This window comes from Bombyx mandarina, chromosome 03, assembly GCF_030267445.1.
Source record: "Bombyx mandarina strain Sakado chromosome 03, ASM3026744v2".
In the NCBI taxonomy this organism is placed as follows: domain Eukaryota; kingdom Metazoa; phylum Arthropoda; class Insecta; order Lepidoptera; family Bombycidae; genus Bombyx; species Bombyx mandarina.
Window position 1 is genome coordinate 3,487,313 of NC_143210.1, and position 22,969 is coordinate 3,510,281.

The 22,969-nt window shown below is 37.3% G+C and overlaps 3 protein-coding genes across 3 annotated transcripts; 2 read left to right on the forward strand and 1 right to left on the reverse strand.

The window, feature by feature from the left end:
• Window positions 1–2,441: 2,441 nt before the first annotated feature.
• On the forward strand, window positions 2,442–12,212 carry LOC114252070 (PAT complex subunit CCDC47). The gene is made up of 11 exons (XM_028186557.2): window positions 2,442–2,753; window positions 3,466–3,608; window positions 4,041–4,141; window positions 4,469–4,573; window positions 4,973–5,147; window positions 6,539–6,672; window positions 7,343–7,501; window positions 8,341–8,531; window positions 9,653–9,806; window positions 10,608–10,742; window positions 11,982–12,212. Exons 2-11 carry the CDS (start codon window positions 3,473–3,475, stop codon window positions 12,084–12,086), a joined length of 1,395 nt encoding a protein of 464 aa, XP_028042358.2. The 5' UTR covers window positions 2,442–2,753; window positions 3,466–3,472; the 3' UTR covers window positions 12,087–12,212.
• Window positions 12,213–13,658: 1,446 nt separating this feature from the next.
• LOC114250959 (uncharacterized) lies at window positions 13,659–15,210 on the reverse strand. The gene is made up of 2 exons (XM_028185083.2): window positions 15,071–15,210; window positions 13,659–14,984 (listed from the first exon to the last, which is right to left on the reverse strand). The coding sequence occupies exons 1-2, from the start codon at window positions 15,095–15,097 to the stop codon at window positions 14,514–14,516; spliced, it is 498 nt and encodes a 165-aa protein (XP_028040884.1). The 5' UTR covers window positions 15,098–15,210; the 3' UTR covers window positions 13,659–14,513.
• Window positions 15,211–16,747: 1,537 nt separating this feature from the next.
• Window positions 16,748–22,364, forward strand: LOC114252351 (sperm flagella and cilia-associated protein 2). Its single transcript, XM_028186841.2, has 2 exons — window positions 16,748–20,046; window positions 20,333–22,364. The coding sequence occupies exons 1-2, from the start codon at window positions 16,748–16,750 to the stop codon at window positions 22,362–22,364; spliced, it is 5,331 nt and encodes a 1,776-aa protein (XP_028042642.2).
• The last annotated feature ends 605 nt before the right edge of the window (window positions 22,365–22,969 follow it).

Genomic DNA, 22,969 nt, shown 5'->3' on the forward strand with positions numbered 1-22,969 from the left:
GGTATGTGGGAGTTGAACCTCACCAAAAACTCATACCACTCACAGCCGGCGCCCAGCCGCGGAAACGGGACAGAGCCCAGTCGGGGCCATTGCGACGGCGGGATAGGGTTAACACAGAGCATCTTACATACAGTATCATTTATAAGTCAACCTTATTTATAAATATATTTTTTCTGGAACGCCAATATAAGTTCTTAAGTCAGTGCATATTAGGTGCATTCACGGACTTTGGAAGAAGGCTGTTAAAGATCCTTTTTTTTCTTCAAAATGTTTCTCTAGCGGCACTTCAGAATGATCGTACAATGTCCTTTAAATATTGGTGTTAACTTAATTAGAGCGATTGGTGATATGCCATTCATACGAATTTACAGTTCGTAACGGATTTTTGAGAGCACAGTTACGCAATAAATAATAATTCGTTAGCCAATTCTACATTAAGCAAAAAATGATCAGTAATTAACTGTTTTTGATTTTAAGTTAATTAGTCGATATACATATATTATGTTCTATTGGTTTTTAGCGGATAACGGTTTATACGGTTCTATTTTTGTTTGCATTTATGTGGATGCCAGATGTACCAAAGCCTTTTAAACTTACAATGGGAATATTGCCACTCTTCTTGAGCCGTGAGACCTCATACAGCACGAGAAACCGTTTTAACTCTACAGGAACTGGAATTAGAAACCATTCGTCACCCTCCGTATTCGCCAGACCTTGCTCCAACGGACTACCATTTTTTTCGTGATTTCAACAATTTTCTACGCGACAAAAAGTTTTCCAACACGAAAGAGTTTAAACCAAAATCGCACGGCGCGTTCATTAGCAGTCAAACCCCCAAACGCAACATTGATATTACGAACTGTTTGTGCAGCGTTAGTTCCGCGTCGGAACTCGTATTCAAAAATTCCTCGAATTTTCGAAGTATCCATCTTTCTAGTCTAAGCTGAATAAAAAAACAACTGAAAGTGTTGGAGTTTGAATATAAATGTAATGGCAGGCAACACTTGACACATGATTACTAATTTCGAATATTAGAATTATTTTAAATGTTTAAAAAACAGATGATTGTGTTCTCGTAAGAAAGTCACAGGATTTCTCATCTAGACACGGCAAGAGGAACATGTAATAGTTTTATAAAAATATAAAGATAATAATTTTATAATGGTGTAAAAGTGTTCAAGCTATCTGCAATATAATTATAATGAAGCAGTGTGTTTTTAAATAGCCCCTCATCACCTACAGACCCCAGTCCCCTCAAATATAACCGTCCAACAGAAAGTCAAACAAGAAAGAAGAACCTCTTAGGTACCATTTGAAAAAAGTTTCACTCACCATCAGGTGGGCCGTATGCTCGTCTGCCTACAAGGGCAATAAAAAAAAATTACTTTAACCCCTATTATTATTATTTTTTTAATTGCCGTTAGGCAGACGAGCATACAGCCCACCTGAGTGAGTGGTCAGTGGTTACCGTTGCTCATGGACGTCAATAATACCAGGGGCAGAGCCAAGCCGCTGTCTACCGTTTAATCCTCTCCGCAAGCCTCGTTTGAAGAAGGACATAGCGCTCGGGAAACACCGTGGAGGTGAGCTCATTTCAAAGCCGGAAGGTACGTGGCGAAAAAGATCTCTGGAAAGCACTGTGGCTGAACGCAGTAGTTCCAGGTAGTAGGGATGAAGTTTACTCCGGTGGCGGGCGGTGCGATGGTAAAAACGAGATGATAGTATCATCTTAAAAAATCCTCAATGCACTCTCCATGGAACATACGGTACAAAACACAGAGAGAACCGAAGTCCCTTCGCAGACTCAGAGGTTCCAACGATCCGTGAGAATGGGATTATCGACGATCCGAACGACCCTCTTCTGTATGGAGTCTAAAAGTCTAAAACTAAATTAAAACAATATAGCTTACAATAAAAGGTATAAAAAACTACCTTTGTACGGCCATTAATATTTTTAGTTTATTCGCACTCCTATTTTGCTAAAACAAAGTGCATGTAAAATAATAAATAAAGGTAGGTAAATAAAGGCCGTTAAAAACAAATTATGCACTGGATTTTGAAAAGTATGTAGTGATTATTGCTTAATCATATAACATAAGCATACATACATAACAACATAGCTTAAACAAAAAAGACGCCGAATATAATCGTAGCTTCTGAATAGTTATTCACGAGCGATTAAAGAACAAACTTGAGGACCAAGGCCGTGAATTCATTCTTCCATCAATGCAAAAAATATATTTATGAATTGTTTGTTTAATCAGACATTAAGTATTTCGTCAGTTTTCAATGAACCATCAATAAATTGCCGTTACATTATTGACAATTATTACTGAAGAAGTGTAATAACTCAGTTGGACTTAAAAGATAAGTAGCCGTGTTCGTAAAAAAAAAACATGTGACGTGAGTGACGTGACACGGTGACATTACTATTGCTGACATTTCATTAGACTGTTTCCTGTGGATTCTGTTGTTCCATCACGTGCTGCGAGAATTTGCAAGCCATCCTATTGGCTATAAGTTGCAAGAGTGATTTTATTTGACCAATAGTGAATAATTAATATGCCAATTTCTTAGTGCTAAAACATAAAACTGACAAAGCGCCTTGTCACTTCGTAAAATCAAAACTATTTTTTATGTCAAATGTAAAGAAATAGGATCCCATGCTTGAAATAATTTATGTAAGAAAATATTAACAACCGTTTATTAATGAATTGGTGATTAAAATTAAAAAAGCAAGGAACCAAATACAGGTAATAGTTAGTAATTTTAATATTTTTGTTGAAGGAAAGAATTTGAGATAAAAATGCAAAGTCGGTCATAGTTTTTTGAGTTAGACCTTCGAAATTTTACTTTGGTTACTAAATACCTAATTAATAACAAATAAACTTCATCTCAAAGAAATCTGGATTAAATATCTGCATCAGCACATTATGCAAATGCGTCCAATTATATCCAATAATTTATTTACGAACATTAATGACATAATATAAAGGACATTATAAGATTTGTAACATGATCCATGAATAAAAACACCTTCAATATTGCATTACTTTGCCTTTTTTACATTAATTTTCCTAACCTTGGAGTTAAGATAAATCTTATCTTACCTCCAAGGTAATTATTAGGAAGTTACTTATTTTGTATTTTAATGTTGACTGTCATATGACAATGTTAGAACACAAAAAATCATTTTATGTAGGGTGCTGTTGAAATTAAATTAAAATTTATTACAATTTGTGAAAATTCTGTATTGAAGTTAGTAAATACCCTCAACAATATTTTAACTACATTTCAGTAACAAGAAAACAAAGAAAATGATAATATTTTATAAGACCAATTTAAATTTAGGCTAGCTATAATTTTTATGAATATTTTTGACAATGTTTTACTGAATATGTCCAATACTAATTATCCATGTATTTAATTATAAAAAATTCAATGAAATAAAATAATAATCTTCAGGTACAAAATGCGGATAACATTTCTATTGATTGGATTTCTCTGCGGAATACAGTTTGTTTATGGTTTTGAAGACACTACTCTGGAAGATGATGATTTTGCTGAATTTGAACAGTTTGATGCTGAAGATGATACACCCGTCAATGGTATGATAGATGTGCTTGTTGTTTCGTTTGCTTCTGGCATCTAGTTGTTGTAGTTCCTTTGGTTTTCACATGTCGTAAAACAAACGTAAAACGTTAATTTAAAGATCATGAAACGTGTAAAGTATCAGAAATATTGGAAATAATATAAAAAAAAAAAAAAATGCAAGAATAAAATCTGAAAATAACTTAAAATTAACACAAACACTAGACATGAATCCAGGTGTTGTAATAGTTGGTATTTGTATGTGCTATAGTTATAGTATTGTGCCCCTTAAATTGATATGTTGTCACATTTTTAGGCAGCGGCTTGACTCTGCCCCTGGCATTGCTGAAGTCCATGGGCGACGGTAACCACTCGCCATCAGGTGGGCCGTATGCTCGTCTGCCTACAAAGGCAATAAAAAAAAAACATCTGTAACATAATTATTTCAGATTATACAGAAGAAGTACCTGATGTGCTGTCACAAAAAGTGAAACCACCACCTAAAGAATTTGAGGCTGTGGTTGAAATTGAAGATGAAATAATATTAGAGGTATGTAAAATACACAGACAATACATAATTGAATAGAAGGCTCACTAATTATAAGTAAACCATAAAATAAAATTAAAACAACTTAGATTTAGAGCAATTTAAGGAATAGGGTGCTTATTGTGAGAAATGTGTTTTAATTACTATGCTTCGTTTTCTGTTAAAAACCTGTAGTGCACTCTAACCTATAGAGCAATATGATTGAATTAATGTTATTGATACTTTGACCAACAATATTAGTGTAAGGTGTTTTAGAATGCAGTTTTAGAATTCGGTACGCGTTTAGACTGCCTACTTAATAAAATATACATTGAAATTTGTTTATTTAAGGATGAGGACAATGAATTTGAGCATTTCCAAGACCCTGAGGAGTTTGAAGGGTTCCAGGAAACCACTCCTCGTACAATGGAACAACCAAAGATTACTATTTCTAAGGTAAGATAGTGAAAATTTGTTGTAGTTTGTCTAATTTTATTAAATTACATGATCACAACGAATTTAATGACGAACTGACTCTTATATTTTCCGTACCTATGCTGGTGACCTTGAGTGGTTATGCCAGCTTAAATGGGCGAGTAGGTGAGCTGGCTCTAACCTGACCACGTTGCTAACATTAGCCCTAGTAAGAGCAGTGCTTTGCAGAATCTACTACTGGAACACTATACAGTGGGAAGATACGGTGAAAACTCAGTGTGCTGTGTCTAAGAATTAGTATGCTCGTCGAACCATTTTGGTTATAAGTTGACAAAATGCCCTCTGGAAATCCTTCACATTTTCTGACAGGTCGCAGGTATCGGAGATAAAAGCCTCAATAGCGATGAGTCATTGTTCCAGGTTCCTATAACGGCTCGACCTCGCTGGGATGCGTACTGGCTGGAGGGCATACTCTGCTGTCTGCTGGCGTCGTACGCGCTCGCCTATGCCATTGGTCGCGCCAAGAACACGTCTATAGCCGTGAACTTTCTGAAGCTACACAAACCGCTTCTGGAGGATAATTTCACTCTAGTCGGTACGTCTATTTAGGTTTTTTTTTGGTAGGTTACAGATATTAATAAATTGAGACAAACAAATGCGTTCTATATATAGAGTTGCAGAAATTGTGAAATAATCTGAGATAATAAGTGGCTTATAATATTCTCTGTGCAGTGTTTCATATGGCAACGGAAATATTTTGGCAATATAAAAAGAGTAGTAATTTTTACCTTGATAATTTAGAAGTTTTTATTTTAAACTTTTTCTAGACTAATATTATAAAGGGGAAAGATTTGCTTGTTTCTTTGTATTGAATAGGGTCCGAAACTACTGAACCGATTTGAAAAATTCTTTCACTGTTTGGAAGCTACACTATTCCCGAGTGACATAGGCTATAATCTTTTTTGAAAAAATTAGGGATCCTTACTAAAACTCCAATAATGTAACCCAAGGTGTAAAAAATTACCTAAAATATTCCGTACATCACGTGCCCTGCGAAAACTATTGATGATAGAATAAAATAATGTACTGCGACTTTGAAGAACACATTATTATTTACAAAAAGTGTCGCGATAGCAAATGTCTAACTAATACAGTTATGCCGCAATAAGTGTTCTTTTATTTAAAAAAATAAAACAACGTCAAATATCGTTGAAATTTTTGTTAAAGACCCAAGCGGAGCCGGAGCGGGCCGCTAGTTACATATATGGGTGAAGTTAATGCCCTTTCTGGCTTTGAGATATTGTTGTCCATAGACATCATAATGTGAAGGTGATGAACAAGGTCTGAGTCTCAATTGTATAGTAGCTGTTCCACCCTTCAAAATGTGAACGCACTGTTACTTTGCTGCAGAAATACGCATCACTCTAATATCAGGCATCACATATCACTAATACCGACTCGGGCTCAGAAGACGCCCGTCCCACCAGTAAACATAGTAGTCTATCTAGTGCACACTATAATTAAAGTAAAGATGTGAAGTTCGTGAACTTACGGCCAACCTATGTTTAGTGGTTACCGTCGCCCATGGACTTTAGCAACTCCAGGGACAGAGCCAAGCCGCTGCCTACCGTTAAGTTATCTGGGCATATCTTTTATTGAAAGTACGTAACTCAGGAGAAAGTCTTGAATGCGGAATTGTTAGTTTGATGTTTGGTTGGGTGTGTGTGTGTGTGTTTTTTTTATGATTGAAAGATTACTGGTGGCCCGGCGACCTTTCCAGTTTCACCAGGACAGGTGGGCGAGCAAAGGCTCAGCCAGGTGGGATGGGATTTGCTAACAGCTGCCCGAGCGCCTCCGAAGGAAACCTAACAACTCAAGAGCAACTGCTTCGCGAATGAATCTACTACCGGATCGGAATCGCGACCCGCTGAGAAGATCCCGCGAGAACCTCAGCGGGCTGATGTCTGGTTGTGTGTGTGTGTGCAGGCGAGACTGGCGCGGAGGTGGTGAGCGGCGCGGACGAGCGCGGCTGGAGGCGCGAGGCGGAGCACTGCTTCACGATGTGGTGCAGCGGCCGCAGCTGCTGCGAGGGCATGCTGCTCACGCTCAAACTCATCAAGGTAACCGCCGACAGACTTCGCACTCACACTAAGCCGTTTTAGGACATATTGGAATTCCGTTCATTGATAATACCTTGAGACTTCAATGTCGTTAAAATGGGCGATGACATTTGCCATATCAGTATCTCGCAGCCACTTGGCACTAGACAGGCCGTCTATACCTAACTTGGGCACTGGGACTTTGAACATTCGTTCTATTAGATTTACATTCTATTTGAAGTCGTCGTGGCCTAAAGGATAAGACGTCCGGTGCATTCGTGTTGAGCGATGCACCGGTGTTCGTATCCCAGGCGGGTACCAATTTTTCTAATGAAATACGCACTCAACAAATGTTTACGATTGACTTCCACGCTGAAGGAATAACATCGTGTAATAAAAGTGAAACCCGCAAAATTATAATTTGCGTAATTACTGGTGGTAGGACCTCTTGTGAGTCCGCGCCGGTGGCTACCACCACCCCGCCTATTTCTGCCGTGAAGCAGTAATGCGTTTCGGTTTGAAGGGTGGCGCAGCCGTCGTAACTATACAACATACCAGAGACCTTAGAACTCAAATTTCAAGGTGGGTGGCGGCATTTACCTTGTAGATTAAAGGACTTAACACCAGGCGGATCGTGAGCTCGTCCACCCATAAATAAGCAATTTTTTTACCTTAATTCGTTTCGAAACAGCGGCAAGACCTCGTCCACGTGCTGCTGGGCGTGGTGCGGCCCACTCCGGACACGCTGCAGATCCGCATAGAGCTCGGCAAAGACGATATGGATCCCTTCGTGTTCTGTATCGCTCAGAAGAAGATAGCCGCGAAACTCGCCAGGGAAATGCACGATTTGGTATGAAACTTTACTTTTAGGTCTCTTTTGATACCCTCGATGATGAAGTGTGTGTGAACTTTTAAGTGGGTACCGTCGCCTCTGGATACCCCTCCCGACAATGTTTGAAGAACTTTATTCCCAAGTATCAAGAGCCAAGTGTTACACGAGAAAATATATCTCCGGAAGCGGATCGTGGAGGTAGTGTTTCCATGTGGCTATGTTGAATGGTCTAGTTGTTGATGTTCACAGGTTATTCTAAAACCTATTTTTTTTTTAAATGACGGTATTCCTTCATCGTGGAAGCCATTCGTGAGCATTTCTTAAGTAGATATTTTATTAGAAAAACTAGTACCTGTCTAGGATTCGAACACCGGTACAGTCGCTTTGTTCGATACGAATGCACCGGGCGTCTTATCCTTTAGGCCACGACGACTTCAAATCACTTAAAGCCATGGGTGATATAAAACTTGAATAAAGAAATGTTTTCGTGCTGTTACAATAGCACCTAATCAAGTGAGAGGTAATCAGGTTGTTGGTGTATTGGTGGTGTATGGTGGTTATTACAAAGACTAGTACCTGTTAGGATTCGAACACCGGCCCAGTCGCATCGCTCGTTATGTACCACAAAGAAACATCAAAAACACACTGAACTAGTCGGGGACGCGAGACCGTGTGGAGCATTTCGTGATTTGTCGGCGCCGCTCGGAGCCGCTTCGGCAAGCCAATCGCGGTACACTTATTTTTTTCGTTTCATCGCGTTTGAAAGCACATCACAACGATTCTAAACAAGTTTCACTTCAAAAAGTAAATAAAGTTAGAATAAAGGAGTGTTTGCGTGCGTGCGGTGCGTGGTGCAGAGCGTGTACTGCGGCGAGCGGCGCGCGGGCGAGCGGCTGGGCGTGCCGGGCGCGCTGAGCGTGGTGGCGGAGTGCGCGGAGCCGGGCGCGGCGCTGCTGGACGCGCGCGTGTGCGCCGCGCTGCAGCTGCACCACCGCCACCTGCTCTACCTGCACCTCTCCGACAAGTACGCCGGGCCCAAGCACCTCGAGTCAGTATCCAACACTCGCTTATTTTTTTTCAGACTACTTTTACCTTACTGGTGGTAGAACCTCTTGTGAGTCCGCGCGGGTGGGTACCACCACCCTGTCTATTTCTGCCGTGAAGCAGTAATGCGTTTCGGTTTGAAAGGGTGGGGTAGCCGTTGTAACTATACTTGAGACCTTAGAACTTATATCTCAAGGTGGGTGGCGCATTTACGTTGTAGATGTCTATGGGCTCCAGTAACCACTTAACACCAGGTGGGCTGTGAGCTCGTCCACTCATCTAAGAAATAAAAAAAAGAGTTCATGTCCATAGGGGCCTGAAGCGACGCGCGGGGGGCAGCTCGCTCCTCCCCGTATTTGTCTGACGTCGAGTGATGTCCTTGACTGGTCTGACGCGCGCTTATCGTCGTAGTCGTGAAGTCGTCGTGGCCTAAAGGATAAGACGTCCAGTGCATTCGTGTTGAGCGATGCACCGGTGTTCGAATCCCGCAGGCCGATACCAATTTTTCTAATGAAATACGTACTCGGCAAATGTTCACGATTGACTTCCACGGTGAAGGATCCATCCATCCATCGTGTAATAAAAATGAAACCCGCATAATTATAATTTGCGTAATTACTGGTGGTAGGACTTCTTGTGAGTCCGCACGGGTAGGTGCCACCATTCTGCCTATTTCTGACGTGAAGCAGTTATGCGTTTCGGTTTGAAGAGTGGGGCAGCTGCTGTAACTATACTGAGACCTTAGAGCTTATATCTCAAGGTGGGTGGCGCATTTACGTTGTAGATGTCTATGGGCTCCAGTAATCACTTAACACCAGGTAGGCTGTGAACTTGTCCACCCATCTAAGCAATAAATAAAAAAAAAAACAAATTTTTTTCAAAAAAGATTAAAAATATCCAAATTTTTTTTTCAAAAAAGATTATAGCCTATGTCACTCGGGAATAGTGTTGCTTCCAAATTGAAAGAATTTTTCAAATCTGTTCAGTAGTTTCGAAGCCTATTCAATACAAACAAACAAACAAACATTTCCTCTTTATAATATTATTAGTATAGATAGTCGAATTTCGACTACTGCGGGAACAACACTAGTTTTATTAATTACAACAACGAAATGTCGTCGTCAGGGAGACGGCATCAACGAAGCCCCCGGAGACGGAGCGCGTGATGCTGGTGAGCCTGGCGCTGGGCCCGGACGGCGGCGGGGACGAGCTCCGCCCGCTGCTGCAGCTCGTCTTCTACATCCTCGACAAGCTCAAGAGGTTCAAGCTCAGCAAAGAGGTGAGATAGAGTATTGTTACGCGCTCAGATTCTGGATAAATAAAATCTCACCAAAGTACAACTTATGTATTCAACACTGTATTCAAATTTTTAATAATAATTATTATATTACATTGTGTATTAATTGTATGTATATTTACGGATATATGTATGTACCTATGTTTATGTGTGTGTATGTGTATATGTTATATCATAGGATTGGTACACCACGCGTGTATCAATCCAGTGATTTCTCTCTCTCTCTCTCTCTCTCTCTTTCTTTCTTTCTTTCTATTTATTTTATCGTTCTTTTTTTTATTGCTCAGATGGGTAGACGAGCTCACAGCCCTCCTGGTGTAAGTGGTTACTGGAGCTCATAGACATCTACGACGTAAATGCGCCACCCACCTTGAGATATAAGTTCTAAGGTCTCAAGTATAGTTACAACGGCCGCCCCACCCTTCAAACCGAAACGCATTACTGCTTCACGGCAGAAATAGGCGGGGTGGTGGTACCTACCCGCGCGGACTCACAAGAGGTCCTACCACCAGTAAAAAGTGTTCTATGAGTTTGCGTGTAGTATATCCTAGTGAGCCAAAATATGACTTCATGAACTTCAAGGAATGTTTCTAACACAGTAACGGCAACATACAACGGTACACAAATCGTTTGATTGATTTGTTTTTTTTCTTCGTATTTCGCGAAACATTAAATTTTATAAAGGCGAAGCTCTGCCGTATTTTAACAGCGCAATATTTTTTTTTGTGATAACTAATTAAGTAAATAATTCATAATGACATATCCGTCCGTGTGTTATGTCAGGCATTGGCTAAGTGCGAGAAGCGTCGTCAGAAGGTGGCGGAGGCCTGGCTCCGGGGGGCGCACGCTGCCAGACAAGAGCAGGCCGCTCTGAGGCGGGAGGAGAAACGGAAACAAGAGAAGGAACGCATACTCGCAGTAAGTATGATCTGAGTATAAACCCCGGTTACCGTACTCGTCGAACTCGACAAAGAGGTCGACGTGAAACCTAACTCATGAATCAGTCCGCTGAGTTTCTCGCCGGATCTTCTCAGCGGGTTGCGATTCCGATCCGGTAGTAGATTCATTCGCGAAGCAATTGCTCTTGAGTCGTTAGGTCTCCTTCGGAGGCGCTCGGGCAGCTATTAGCAAATCCCACCCCTCCTGGCTGAGCTTTTGCTCGCCCACCTGTCCTGGTGAAACTGGAAAGGCCTCCGGGCCATCAGTAATCTGTCAATCATTAAAAAAAATCTGAGTATAATCTGTAGTTTTTGGTGAGCCATATATTGTGGGGGAGATGAAAAGACACGGTAGCTCAAGTTGCAGGTATGTAGTTCTGCTGGAGCAGGATAGGGTTGTTAAGTGGGTGTACCGGAGAAACGACGCGCCGTAGGGGGTGGCCCAAGCACGGCTCCCTGACGCTGTGGAAGGGATTCCACGTGAGCCCCAAGTGACGGACAGGCAAGATGTTGTTGCGCAGCATTTTTTTTTTTTTTTTTTTTTTTTTTTTTTTTTTTTTTTTTTTTTTTTTTTTTTTTTTTTTTTTTTTTTTTTTTTTTTTTTTTATTTCTTAGATGGATGGACGAGCTCACAAACTACCTGGTGTTAAGTGGTTACTGGAGCCCATAGACACCTACAATGTAAATGCGCCACCCACCTCGAGATATAAGTTCTAAGGTCTCAGTACAGTTACAACAGCTACCCCACCCTTCGAATCGAAACGCATTACTGCTTCACGGCGGAAATAGGCAGGGTGGTGGTACCTACCTGTGCGGAGTCCCAAGAGGTCCTACCACCAGTGATTACGCAAATTATAATTTTGCGGGTTTGATTTTTATTACACGATGTTATTCCTTCACCGTGGAAGTCAATCGTGAACATTTGTTGAGTACGCATTTCATTAGAAAAATTGGTATCCGCCTGCGGGATTCGAATGCACAGGACGTCTTATCCTTTAGGCCACGACGACTTTTATCAGGACGAATGATGGCGTTTATTGTCGAAGTCCAAGACCCTAAGTACTAACTACTTCGGGGTCTTAGCGCCAGTGCAGCATTAGTAGTAGTAGTATCGGTATTTGCTTCCATTGTGTTACCAATCACTCGGCTAACGAGACAGTAAATTTTTTAATTAGTAAAATGGTATTGTTCGTATATCTAATGCAATATTGTTTTATAGGAAGACGACCCAGAGAAACAGCGTCGTTGGGAATTAAAAGAGCAAAAGCGCCAGCAGAAACGAAAAACTCCCAAAATGAAACAATTGAAAGTGAAGGCGCTGTGAATAATTTTTAAGCATCAAGTCAAAATGCAATAATACTTATATACAAATATTGTTTTTTTTTTGTTATTATTATTCTGTAAGCGTTAAGCATACTCAGAAAGTGCGAATAAATTAATTTTATCCTTGTTTTTTTCTTATCATTAAACCTTTGTAGATTAGAGAATGTCTGATTGGGACCTCTTCAACGCCTTTATAATCACAAATAGTGGAAACTCGATGAAACAAAAATTATAATGGAAAGAGACAAAAACACCTATATGGAATTTAGCTTGTAAGAGAATAAAACATAATTCTGAAAGCCTCTCCCCTCTTATGGTCTTACGTTAGTGTGTATAGGTACTGAAAGCTTATCAAGAATACAAAGAGTCATTTTAACAAATGTAAACAAAATTACCAACACTGATTCCGGTCTTATAATTATCAGCTAAGGTGACTAATGAGACATTTATTGATGAAAGGTCTCGACAAAGTAGCATTGGGATAAATTGATTTTGTTATGAGATGTTAACTATTTTTTATTGCCCTTGTAGGCAGACGAGCATACGGCCTACCTGATGGTGAGTGGTTACCGTCGCCCATGGACTTCAGCAATGTCAGGGGCAGAGCCAAGCCGCTGCTTACCGTTAAGCCACAAGCCTCGTTTAAAGAAGGATATGTATGTCATAGCGCTCGGGAAACACCGCGGACGGGAGTTCATTCCAAAGCCGGATGGTACGTGGCAAAAAGATCGCTGGAAACGCATTGGTTGAACGCAGTGGCTCCAGGTAGTATGAGTGAACTCTACTCCGGTGGCGGGCGGTGCAATGGTAAAAACGAGATGATGGTATCATCTCAAACAATTCCTCAGAGCACTCTCCATGAAATATACGGTACAAAACGATTCCAAACGTTCCGTGAAAATGGGATTATCGACGATCCGAACCGCCCTTTTCTGTATGGATTAAGCGGAAGTAACTGGTATTATGTAATATTAGTAGAAGAAGAACTAGTAGGTATTATGTTAAAGTTTTCCCGTACTTCAAATCGGAAATACTAGACTACTTTGCGTCAGAAATAAGCAAGGAGGTGCCTACCGGTGCGGGCTTACATTCTGTTAGCTTTTCTCTTCTCGATTATATGGGTTGATTATATTTTTTGAACACAACTTTAGTTTTGTTTTAATTTAGGAGAGGCTATTTTTCTATAATTTTAAAACTGATTAAAAGCGGTTCAATAGTGTATCAAATTAATATTTACAGGCTGAGGGTAAGAATGGATGATAATTCACTGGTCTATATTAGTATATTTTGAAAAAAGAACAATGTGGCTGTTTGAATGTGAAAGGTAAATGAATAAATATTATGTGTCGATATTGAGTCAGCTATGAGTATTCACTTCAGTTTACAATATAAGTTGGAAATTGTCAAATTAAAATATGAGATCACCTGTGAGATAAATGTGGGAATGTTTCTACATAATATGAGCTAGGAAGGTCATTAGAAATATGAAGCCTACTTATATACAAATTCAAGCTGGTAACATTTTTCAAAAATAAGCAGGCTGCAGGAATTTCAAACATGAAAATGAATCAAGTAATTTAAAGCAATATTTATTTTTAAAGATCTGTTAATTAAATCATTTGAACAAAATAACAAAATATGTTAACAAACATATTGTGTGTGTGTTTTTAATAATGATGAAAAACATGAAAAATTACTAGAATGCATCTCAAACTAATAATGGCTCAGCTTTTAAGTGAGATCTCAATGCAGTCTTTAATTATTTGTTTATCTTTAAAATTAACACATCCATAAAGCAAATTAATACAATATCCAAAATGGTTTAAGATTTTTGTATTACATGTACATACTTTTTAACATAATTCAAGAATCATTCACTGTATTAACTTCTCTGTTGTCAATTATTTATAGGAAACAATTACAATAATGCTTATTGTAATACAATGTTTTATGTTTCAATATAAGGAAATGTAAATATGTTTATTATTATTATTTCTGTACTGTTACATTATGTTAGATAAAGTAGGGACATGATCCCGTTTAAGAAAAAAAATCATACTTGCTAGTAAATCACTATAATATATTCAACAAATACTGAAGTTTCAAAACTCATTAATATTTTGATACAAAAGTATCAATTTGTACTTAAAATTTTTGAGCATTAAATTTCGTCTATGATTTTCCATTTCCCATTAGCTGCATTAAAAACAAATCAGGTTAGAATACATACACAACACATGCAAAATCAAATCAATTACACCAAGCTAGGAACAAGAATATTCCACTACTTATTCCCTAACACAAATACACTGATAAACATATTATTTTACATCCTTTAGATCACTTCTACTACTGCTATGTGCTACCACTCTCAGAGTAAATATGACTTGTTGGTTATCACTAAATTCTGAGGTCTTGGTGGCTGATGTCATTCATCAACTTGTAGTTTTTGTATTCGTGTCGAGACACAATCCATTTCGGGGGATGTTTCCGCGTTTATCGGTGGTTCAACGGCTAGATTGAGGTTCTCGAGGGACTGGCATCTTTTCGCTGGACTTTTTATGCAGTCATGGATGTAGCTACTGGTTGATGGCTCAAACATACTGCTTTTGAATTCGCATCCATTATCACTCGGGTCATTGGCGAGCGCATCTGAGTTCTCACTCTTGGTTCTGTGCCTAATGGGCACTACGTAAGGACACAGTCTGTTTTTATTCGTCGCTCTTTTCATGCAGTATCCGACTGTGACGTTTGATACATAACGCGTGTTCAACCGCATTACACTGTAGTTAGACTTCGTTTCACGTAAATATTCACGCCTCGCTTCAGTTATTGCACTCAGCATGCCTAAATCATGTAAAGCTTTATCTAAATTTTCAAGATTCATGTGGCGAGACTTCTGTAAACAATACAATTATTTATATTAATTTTCTTATTACCATTTATTTCAATCACAATAGTTTTCGTTTGTTTAAAATAACTTACGCTTTTCTCAAAATCATTGCATTTCATCCTGAATTAGATTTAGTCAATAATTGGGAAATATGTGTGAAAAACAGTGAAAATAAACATCACAAAAGTCATAATATTGAATGACACTAAAGACCAGTGCTGCCAACACATAAAAATGTCATAGACCTACTTCAGTGAAAAATGTACATCTTTTAAAAAATTCTCTCTATTATACATACAATAATACAAAAATAACGAGCTTGTGATATTTTAATTTATTTTTACCCTTAGGGTTTATTTTTCTATTTATTTACGGCTACTGATAAGTGATAGCTAAATGTTTAGCCAATCTTAGTAATTAACACGATCAAGTAATTAACAAGGAACTTCAACAATCCTTTCAGTAAAAATATGGAATTTCGTAAAGAATTTAATGCTCTTTACAAAAATCCCAAAATAGATTAGCCAGAATATTAAAACGATTAACGATGTAATTGTGTATGTAAAGTTTGTAAAAAAAAACAACACTTACTAAAATAAAGCAAAGATTTTAACCACGGCATAGTTGCATTTCTCGGTATTGGTACATCGAATACTTTATTTTAAGGTCTCAGACACTTTTTTATATTTTGTTACCTTCATCTTCCTATTTTTATGTCAAGGTCAATGACTTTTATATATTTTATTGAAATAGTTAGATGGCTTCTTAAGGAGATGAGAAACTAATTTCAATATTGAGTTACAAAATATAATATTGAATAACATGTTCAATGTAAGAAAAAAAACTGAAATCTACTTTAAGGAATAGAATTTAACATGAAAACGTCGTGATTATAAAGATAATTGTCTAGGAAACTTTCATCGCTCTGAGAAATTTTATTTCTAACTAGCTTTTGACCGCGACTTCGTCCGCGTGGAATAGTTCACAAAATTAATGCTTTATTTTAGAACAAATTTGGTTAGCATAAAAACGTAATAGTGAGCCAACCTTAACATATAGACATATCCTGTCGTGGACTTTTTTTAGATCTTTTAAAGGGGAACAATTCTGTCATACATTATTTTAGCGAAACTTAAACCGTTTCTGCAGCGCACGCAGCGGAAGATCTCAAAAGGTAAAAATAACCCCGATTTTGAAACATTCTTTATTGGTGCTCCGCTTGTATTGGTCTTAGCGTGATGCTATATAGCCTATAGCCTTCCTCGATAAATGGGCTATCTAACACTGAGAGAATTTTTCGAACCAGTAGTTCCTGAGATTAGCGCGTTCAAAACAAACAAACTCTTCAGCTTTATAATATTAGTATAGAGTTAAAAGATGATAAGTTTATCGGTAGGTAATTAATATCAAGTAACATATTCCTAGATTGTCATAATAAACTGCTTGCTACTTGCTGGGAATAAGCATTCCGGGACTCGTGTTGAACCATTTCACATCTCCACGAGTGCTTGTTTGATATGGCGCGAAAACTAATTTAATAATTGGCAGTTTTGCAAAAAGAGCCTGCGAAGTTTTTGGACTTGTCAAGTAAATTAAGAAGTGATTAAGAAACGTATAAAATCAATCAAATTGCATAGACATACTTCAGTGTCAAATTGTCAAAAACGAATTACATCGAAAATATTGTATTCTTGTTGACAAATGCTTTTCACAAAATATAAAAAGAATAAACATACACATCTTTTATAAATTATCACACAGGATATGAAATGGCGGAAATATTAAAAGAATGGCTTACGGAAAGATTGGAAAGACCAATAAAATGGGAAGCTCACGAATTCGGGGAAATGATGAAAAACGGCTTTGTTCTTGCTTCTGTACTATTGAGTTATAAAGTTATCAATGATGAAAAACACTTTCTCATAAGATCGAGCAATGCTGCCGAACACATTAAAAACAATTGGAAATATTTATCCGAGTGGTTAAGGACGCTGGATATAAATTTAAATGATGACGATCTACGTTGCCTCATGGAAGGAAAGGGTTCATCGTTGCTCAGACTATTTTATCAGCTGTTTTTAACCCTCGATAAAAAAGATAGAACAGATTTTATTAAACGGGAAAGAAAGATGATGACAAATTTAGTAGAAAAACCGGAAACACGATTCAAAGTAGACATAGTGAAAGAGGAACGTGAGTCTGTTGTTGATGATTTGTCTAGATTTTTACTGAACGAGAAGCATTTTGTAGAGTGGCAAAAGATAAAAGCTAAGCAAGTGAAGGAAACGTATGAGTATATGAAGCATAAATATTCGAAAGTGCTTAAAAATGCTAATGAGAAAAATGCCCCATTTCTCAAAAGCATTCCAAAAACTCCAAACAAAGAGCAAGAAAAAGATAACAAAGAAATGGAAAAATTTTCGCTGAGGTATCCATGTACATTTCAAAATTATACTTATGCAGAACTTTTGAAGTTGGATGAACAAGCTGTTGAAAGGCAAAAGTTTTTAGTGGACACAGAGTGGGCTAGGAACTACATGAATAATTTACATATTAAAATTCAAGATAAAACTGAATCAGAAGAGTTCCAAAAACAAATCGGGAATACAATTAGTGGCTCACTTTGGGAACTTACCGTGGCTGAAGAGGAAAGTAATCTTGATGCAGAATTGGCAAAGAAAGTTATGAAATTATCGCAATTCGAGAAACAATTGTGTACGCAACTTATGGAAACGAAACAACAAACAAGAAATTTAATTAAAAATAGAATACAAGCGGAAAAACAATTTTCCGAACAGAGAGAGCAACAATTCAACCAATACCTTGAAAACGTCAAAGAACAAATCAGTTTAGAAGTGGCTGAGATAGATTTTGAAAAACGCAGACAAAATACGCTCCATAAAAAGCTATATGCCGAGAAAATGAAAAGAAAACGCCAGCATTATTATGAAATATGTTACGATACGATGTTGTCTATAGTAGACTACGTTACTAAATACGCATATTTTAAATTACTAATTGGTGATGAAATACCTCTTCATTTTATTCACGAATGGAAAAATTTATATTATAAACACCAACCTATTTTTGATATTCTGGATCCAATGGAAGACATTTTAAAAGTTGAGCATGAGGATCCGCAGTATGAAGAGGTTGTGAGGCTTGAACTAGACCGACAGAATGCTTTAAATGATGTCGAGTTTAAGGAGTATCACGACTATTCACACCCGTGGAATTTAGAATGTTTAATTTCTAATTATGATCCAGAAGCTGATGACAGAAAATATGAATATCTGGGTACTAGAATCTTAGGTCATGTTGTATATAGCTTACTTGAAATAAAATATCCGTATCCGCCACAAAAGACGCCAGCGGATTTACCAGCATATTTAGCTAAAGCTGTACTTCGTGGTCTTCCAGATAGATCTCTGACCGTTGCCATGCAGACTTTATTAAATTTTCGCAAGATACAAGTTGTTAGACTTGAATCTGCTATTAATTTTTGCATGAGAAAATATAAATTTGAGATGGTCGGTTGTACAGATGTAGAATTGTGTTATGATAAATTTATTTCGGGAATTCCCGACGAAGACATCCAAAATAAAGAACTTATTCGATTAACTAAAATTGAAGATGAAGTAGAAAACAAATCGAATGAGGTGGCCGTTGCAACCATGCTGGGTACAATTCCTGTGAATACTAAGCAAACGCAGACACCTAAGGCTATACCAGAAGAGGACATTAAATTATCCACTGCAGCAGAGCTCGGTCGTTACGCCTACGATACACTTAGTTCTGGTAGTTGGTTAACCGATTATTTGCTTTCGGCTATGATAGTTGAATACTTAAAAAGTCTGAATGTTGACGGGTTTGTCATTATAAACTATCCAAACTCATATCGAGAAGCTAGAATATTGGAGGAAACATTTTCGGGTCGAGCTCCACCTCATGAATCAGAATTAAATGATAACGACGATATATATTTAGAAGAAAACATAGCCAAACATCAGATAAAAGACAATGATCCTTTCACACTACTCAGATCGTCTAATCTCGTAAATAATCCCCATAAATTACCGAACGAGAAGCCGTTTCAAAGCTACTTTACATGTTACATAAAATTAAAAGAAACTGAAAATATTTTACATGAAAACTTTGTGTGGGATTTGACCCTCGAAAATTCGGAATTTATTGATAGATTTTATTCAGCCATGGGAATCAATTACAGTATGTATTACGAAATCATCGAAAAAGATTTACTAGCACAGATTTGCAAATATATTATTGGAGATCTAGAAATTCCTATAAAATCATGCGATAAATTGTTTGGAGAAGGAATTTTGAGTCTACTCGAGTTTCCATCATCTGAAGACAAAAGAACGAAATCAAAAATCGTAAAGCCTGAAGTAAGTAATGGAAAGTCTAAAGAAAAAATACGCAGAGGATCTAAGTCTAGTAAAATGTCAATTACAAAAGAATTACAGGTTGTAAAATCACCGAGCTCCCAAGAAGAATGTACTGAAGATGTCTTTCCTGTAGCAGCTACAGCTAGTGAAGAAAATGAAAAAATATCGGTTATAAGCCCCGAAGAGGTCAAAGTTATAGCTGGCGAAGAAGACTGGGACTATGCACAGTTGCCTATAGTAGATACAATAGGTGTGGCCCTAGCATCTTGTTGGGAAGAAATAGAAAAAACTTACATTTATGACATGAAACAATTACTGTTCTCTAAGAGATTACAAATGAATTGTCTGGTACCTTACAGCAGATTTGTTAAGGATAAAATGGAGCAGATCATAACACTGCCATCGCATAAACAAGACTTAGTAATGAAATTTCAAAAAGATTACAATGATTTTGAAATTGATTGGCAAAATATTGGTTTAACTAAGAACGAATGGCATTGTCGGGTTAAAGAGCTCCAAAATAAATTGTATCACATTTGCGACGTAAGGAAATTGTACGCCGAACAACAAAGACAATTACTTCTCTCCGATAATTGGACTATGGAAGAATTAACCACAATGGTTAATACGTATATATCTTTTATGCAAATGGAATTAAACAGGTATAATCTCAATAGTTATTATCAAATATTATAGTGTAATTAATTTATATGGTTGCCGCAGGTCGAGTGACGAAACTATAGAGTGCAAGCTTTAAAGTTTTCATTCATGATTGTATTTTAAAACAGTTTGATACAACATTCTGTGGTTTTCTAAACTTATGTCCTGGTTTAACACGTGGCAAAGTAGAGGGAGGCCTCTCTTTTACCTATTATTTATTATGTATCCCGAGTAGTTACGTAGTTATAGTAATATTTTTACTGAAAATTACAGTATGTTTTATTGCAGATCTATGTTGACGTTTCAAATTTTTCATGATTTTTATTATGCAATGTTGAAGAAACCACTTCCTTCAGATCGATTGTCTTCAAAAGATTTAACTAAAATAACAAGGGACACTGATGATGGTTCTGGTAAGAAAAGTGGCGAAGATAAAATATACAAACAGTTGAAAGCTAATCATCAAGAAATGTGGTCGAAAAACATACAAATTGATTACAGCAACAATCCATTTAATTTAATTATTGAGAACAATGTTAAATTTGCCATGAAAATTGTGAAAGACACGAATGATTCTTATAGGTCGTTAATTAGTAAAGAATACAATGAGATAGCTAAAGCGTCACAAGCTCCTAAGAAAAAGGAAGGAAATAATTCCGAGATGTCGATCAGTTCAGAGGAGATTTTCAAAGAGAACGCTTTGAAATGCATTGATGAATGGACCATGGGTATAAACGGAGAAATGTTTAGATTCAACTTGCGACTAACAGCTCTTCAGAATAAATGCCATCAAGATATGAAACTGTTCAATGATCATATTTATAAAACATTCACTGAAATACAAAACGATATCAATAAATATTATTTAGGTGAGATCAAGTCTGTTGATCGTTTATGCAAGTACCTTCAAATGGCCATTGAAAATGGTAGAAAAGTCCCAGAAAGTCTTACACTTGAGCACGATACGTTTGTTATTGACCACAATTTAATACAGTTTGCGAATTTAGACACGTTGACGGAAAAAGGAGAAATTGAAATAGTTTTTGGTGAGATGGACTTTAAAGTTGGTCAATTAGCAAGATTAAGATCACAATTTAAATTAGTTGCACCTACCGGTATAGTCTTTCAGCAAGCGTTCATTTACCTTTTGCAAGATTTCCTTTTGTTCGGTAAAGAATCCTGTGATGGCCCTATACTTCCACCGTTGTGGAATCGTTTAGATCCAGAACAGATACCGAAATTAGTGATGTTAATATACGGCGATACAGTTCATGTTGATTGGAGAGATTTCTTGATATACTGTTTGAATATTAAATTTCCATCTGTAGAGGAGCTCCTAAGAATACGGAAACATTTCCGTTGTGCTGACAATGAGTCTACAGAGTTGCTCGACAGAGATAGTTTTCTAAAAAGCGAATTTTGGTTCGACATAGATTTTGATCTTGAAGATCCACATGCCATATTAAGATTAAATTTAATTAAACACTATTTGTTTGAACTATTCGAAACCAGTGAGAACTTAATGAACTATCCTGCTTTCTTGTTGGCATTTTGTAAAAGTGCAGATCCCATTGAAGGTTTCGCTATGGCCATTTCGATGGCCGTCGGAAAGAAAGTCTGTTACAAATTAGAAGACTGTCAAGATGTTATTTGTAAATTAATAGAGCAGAAAAAATATAAAGACGAATGTTTAGCTTGTGCACATAAATGTACTGAACAATTTCTGACCACACTCCTAACAAAAGTAGTTAATATTTGTGAAGGTACTACGATCGAAGAAATACAGTATACTGAACCATCTTTGAGCGATAAGAAAGGAAAGAAAACTAAGGTTGCTAAAGCAAAGAAGATTGAGAGTGCCCAAAGTGCTCGAGTGCCAAGGAGTCAAAAGAATTTGGTTAGTCAAAGTAAACTGGCACAGTCTACTACTGATATTAAAACTACGTTTATTTGTCCGCCCTGTCAAGAAGATGTTGAAGTTATCGAAGAGAAAACTCCAGAGATAAAAGAAGAAGAAGAAGTAGAACTGAAGCCCGAACCTTTGGAAGATCCTAACATTACATATGCCGTGAGCCAATCTGTTATATGGAATGTACTGCAAATTTGTTTGCCATGGCACTTTAAATTGATGCCAGAAAAAATGGTTAATCCAAATATAGAGCAAGTAAATGACTTGTTTAAGAAATTGGAGACCGACACAGACAATGGTGATATTTATATTAGCAAATTTGTTAGCGATACCAAAATATGCAAACTACTTCATAAAGTCAAAAAGTTTACTTTTGTAAATTTGACGGATTCGATTCGTAACGTTATTTAGGATTATTACTGTAATATTAATGTTTTGTTTCCAATAAAAGTTCCAATTAAAGTTTTGTGTCCATAAAATTAAATGGTTTCACATAATACACAATACTAATTGCAATTTCTGGGACGTGAAGCGGAATACGCAAATCTCCGTGCGCAGATACCTTTTTTTTTTTTATAAATAATTTCCGTAAGGCATGAATAAGAACAACATTGCGATGCACCGGTGTTCTAATCCCGCAGGCGCCTAGGCGGGTACCAATTCTAGTGAAATACGTACTCAATAAATGTTCACAATTGACTTCCACGGTGAAGGAATAACATCGTGTAATAAAAATCAAACCCGCAAAATTATAATTTGCGTAATTACTGGTGGTAGGATCTCTTGTGAGTCTGCACGGGTAGGTACTACCACCCTGCCTATGAAGCAGTAATACTTTTCAATAAATAAATAAAAAATAACAAATACGTATGTATTAAATTAAAAAATCAGATAAATCACAGATAAGTGTAAAAGCAGCATCACGAAAATTTTTGATATTTTTTACTACCTATGTTGAAATTTGACCACTTCCTTACTTTTACGTTAAAAATTAAAAGTTATCTTATATTTGACAG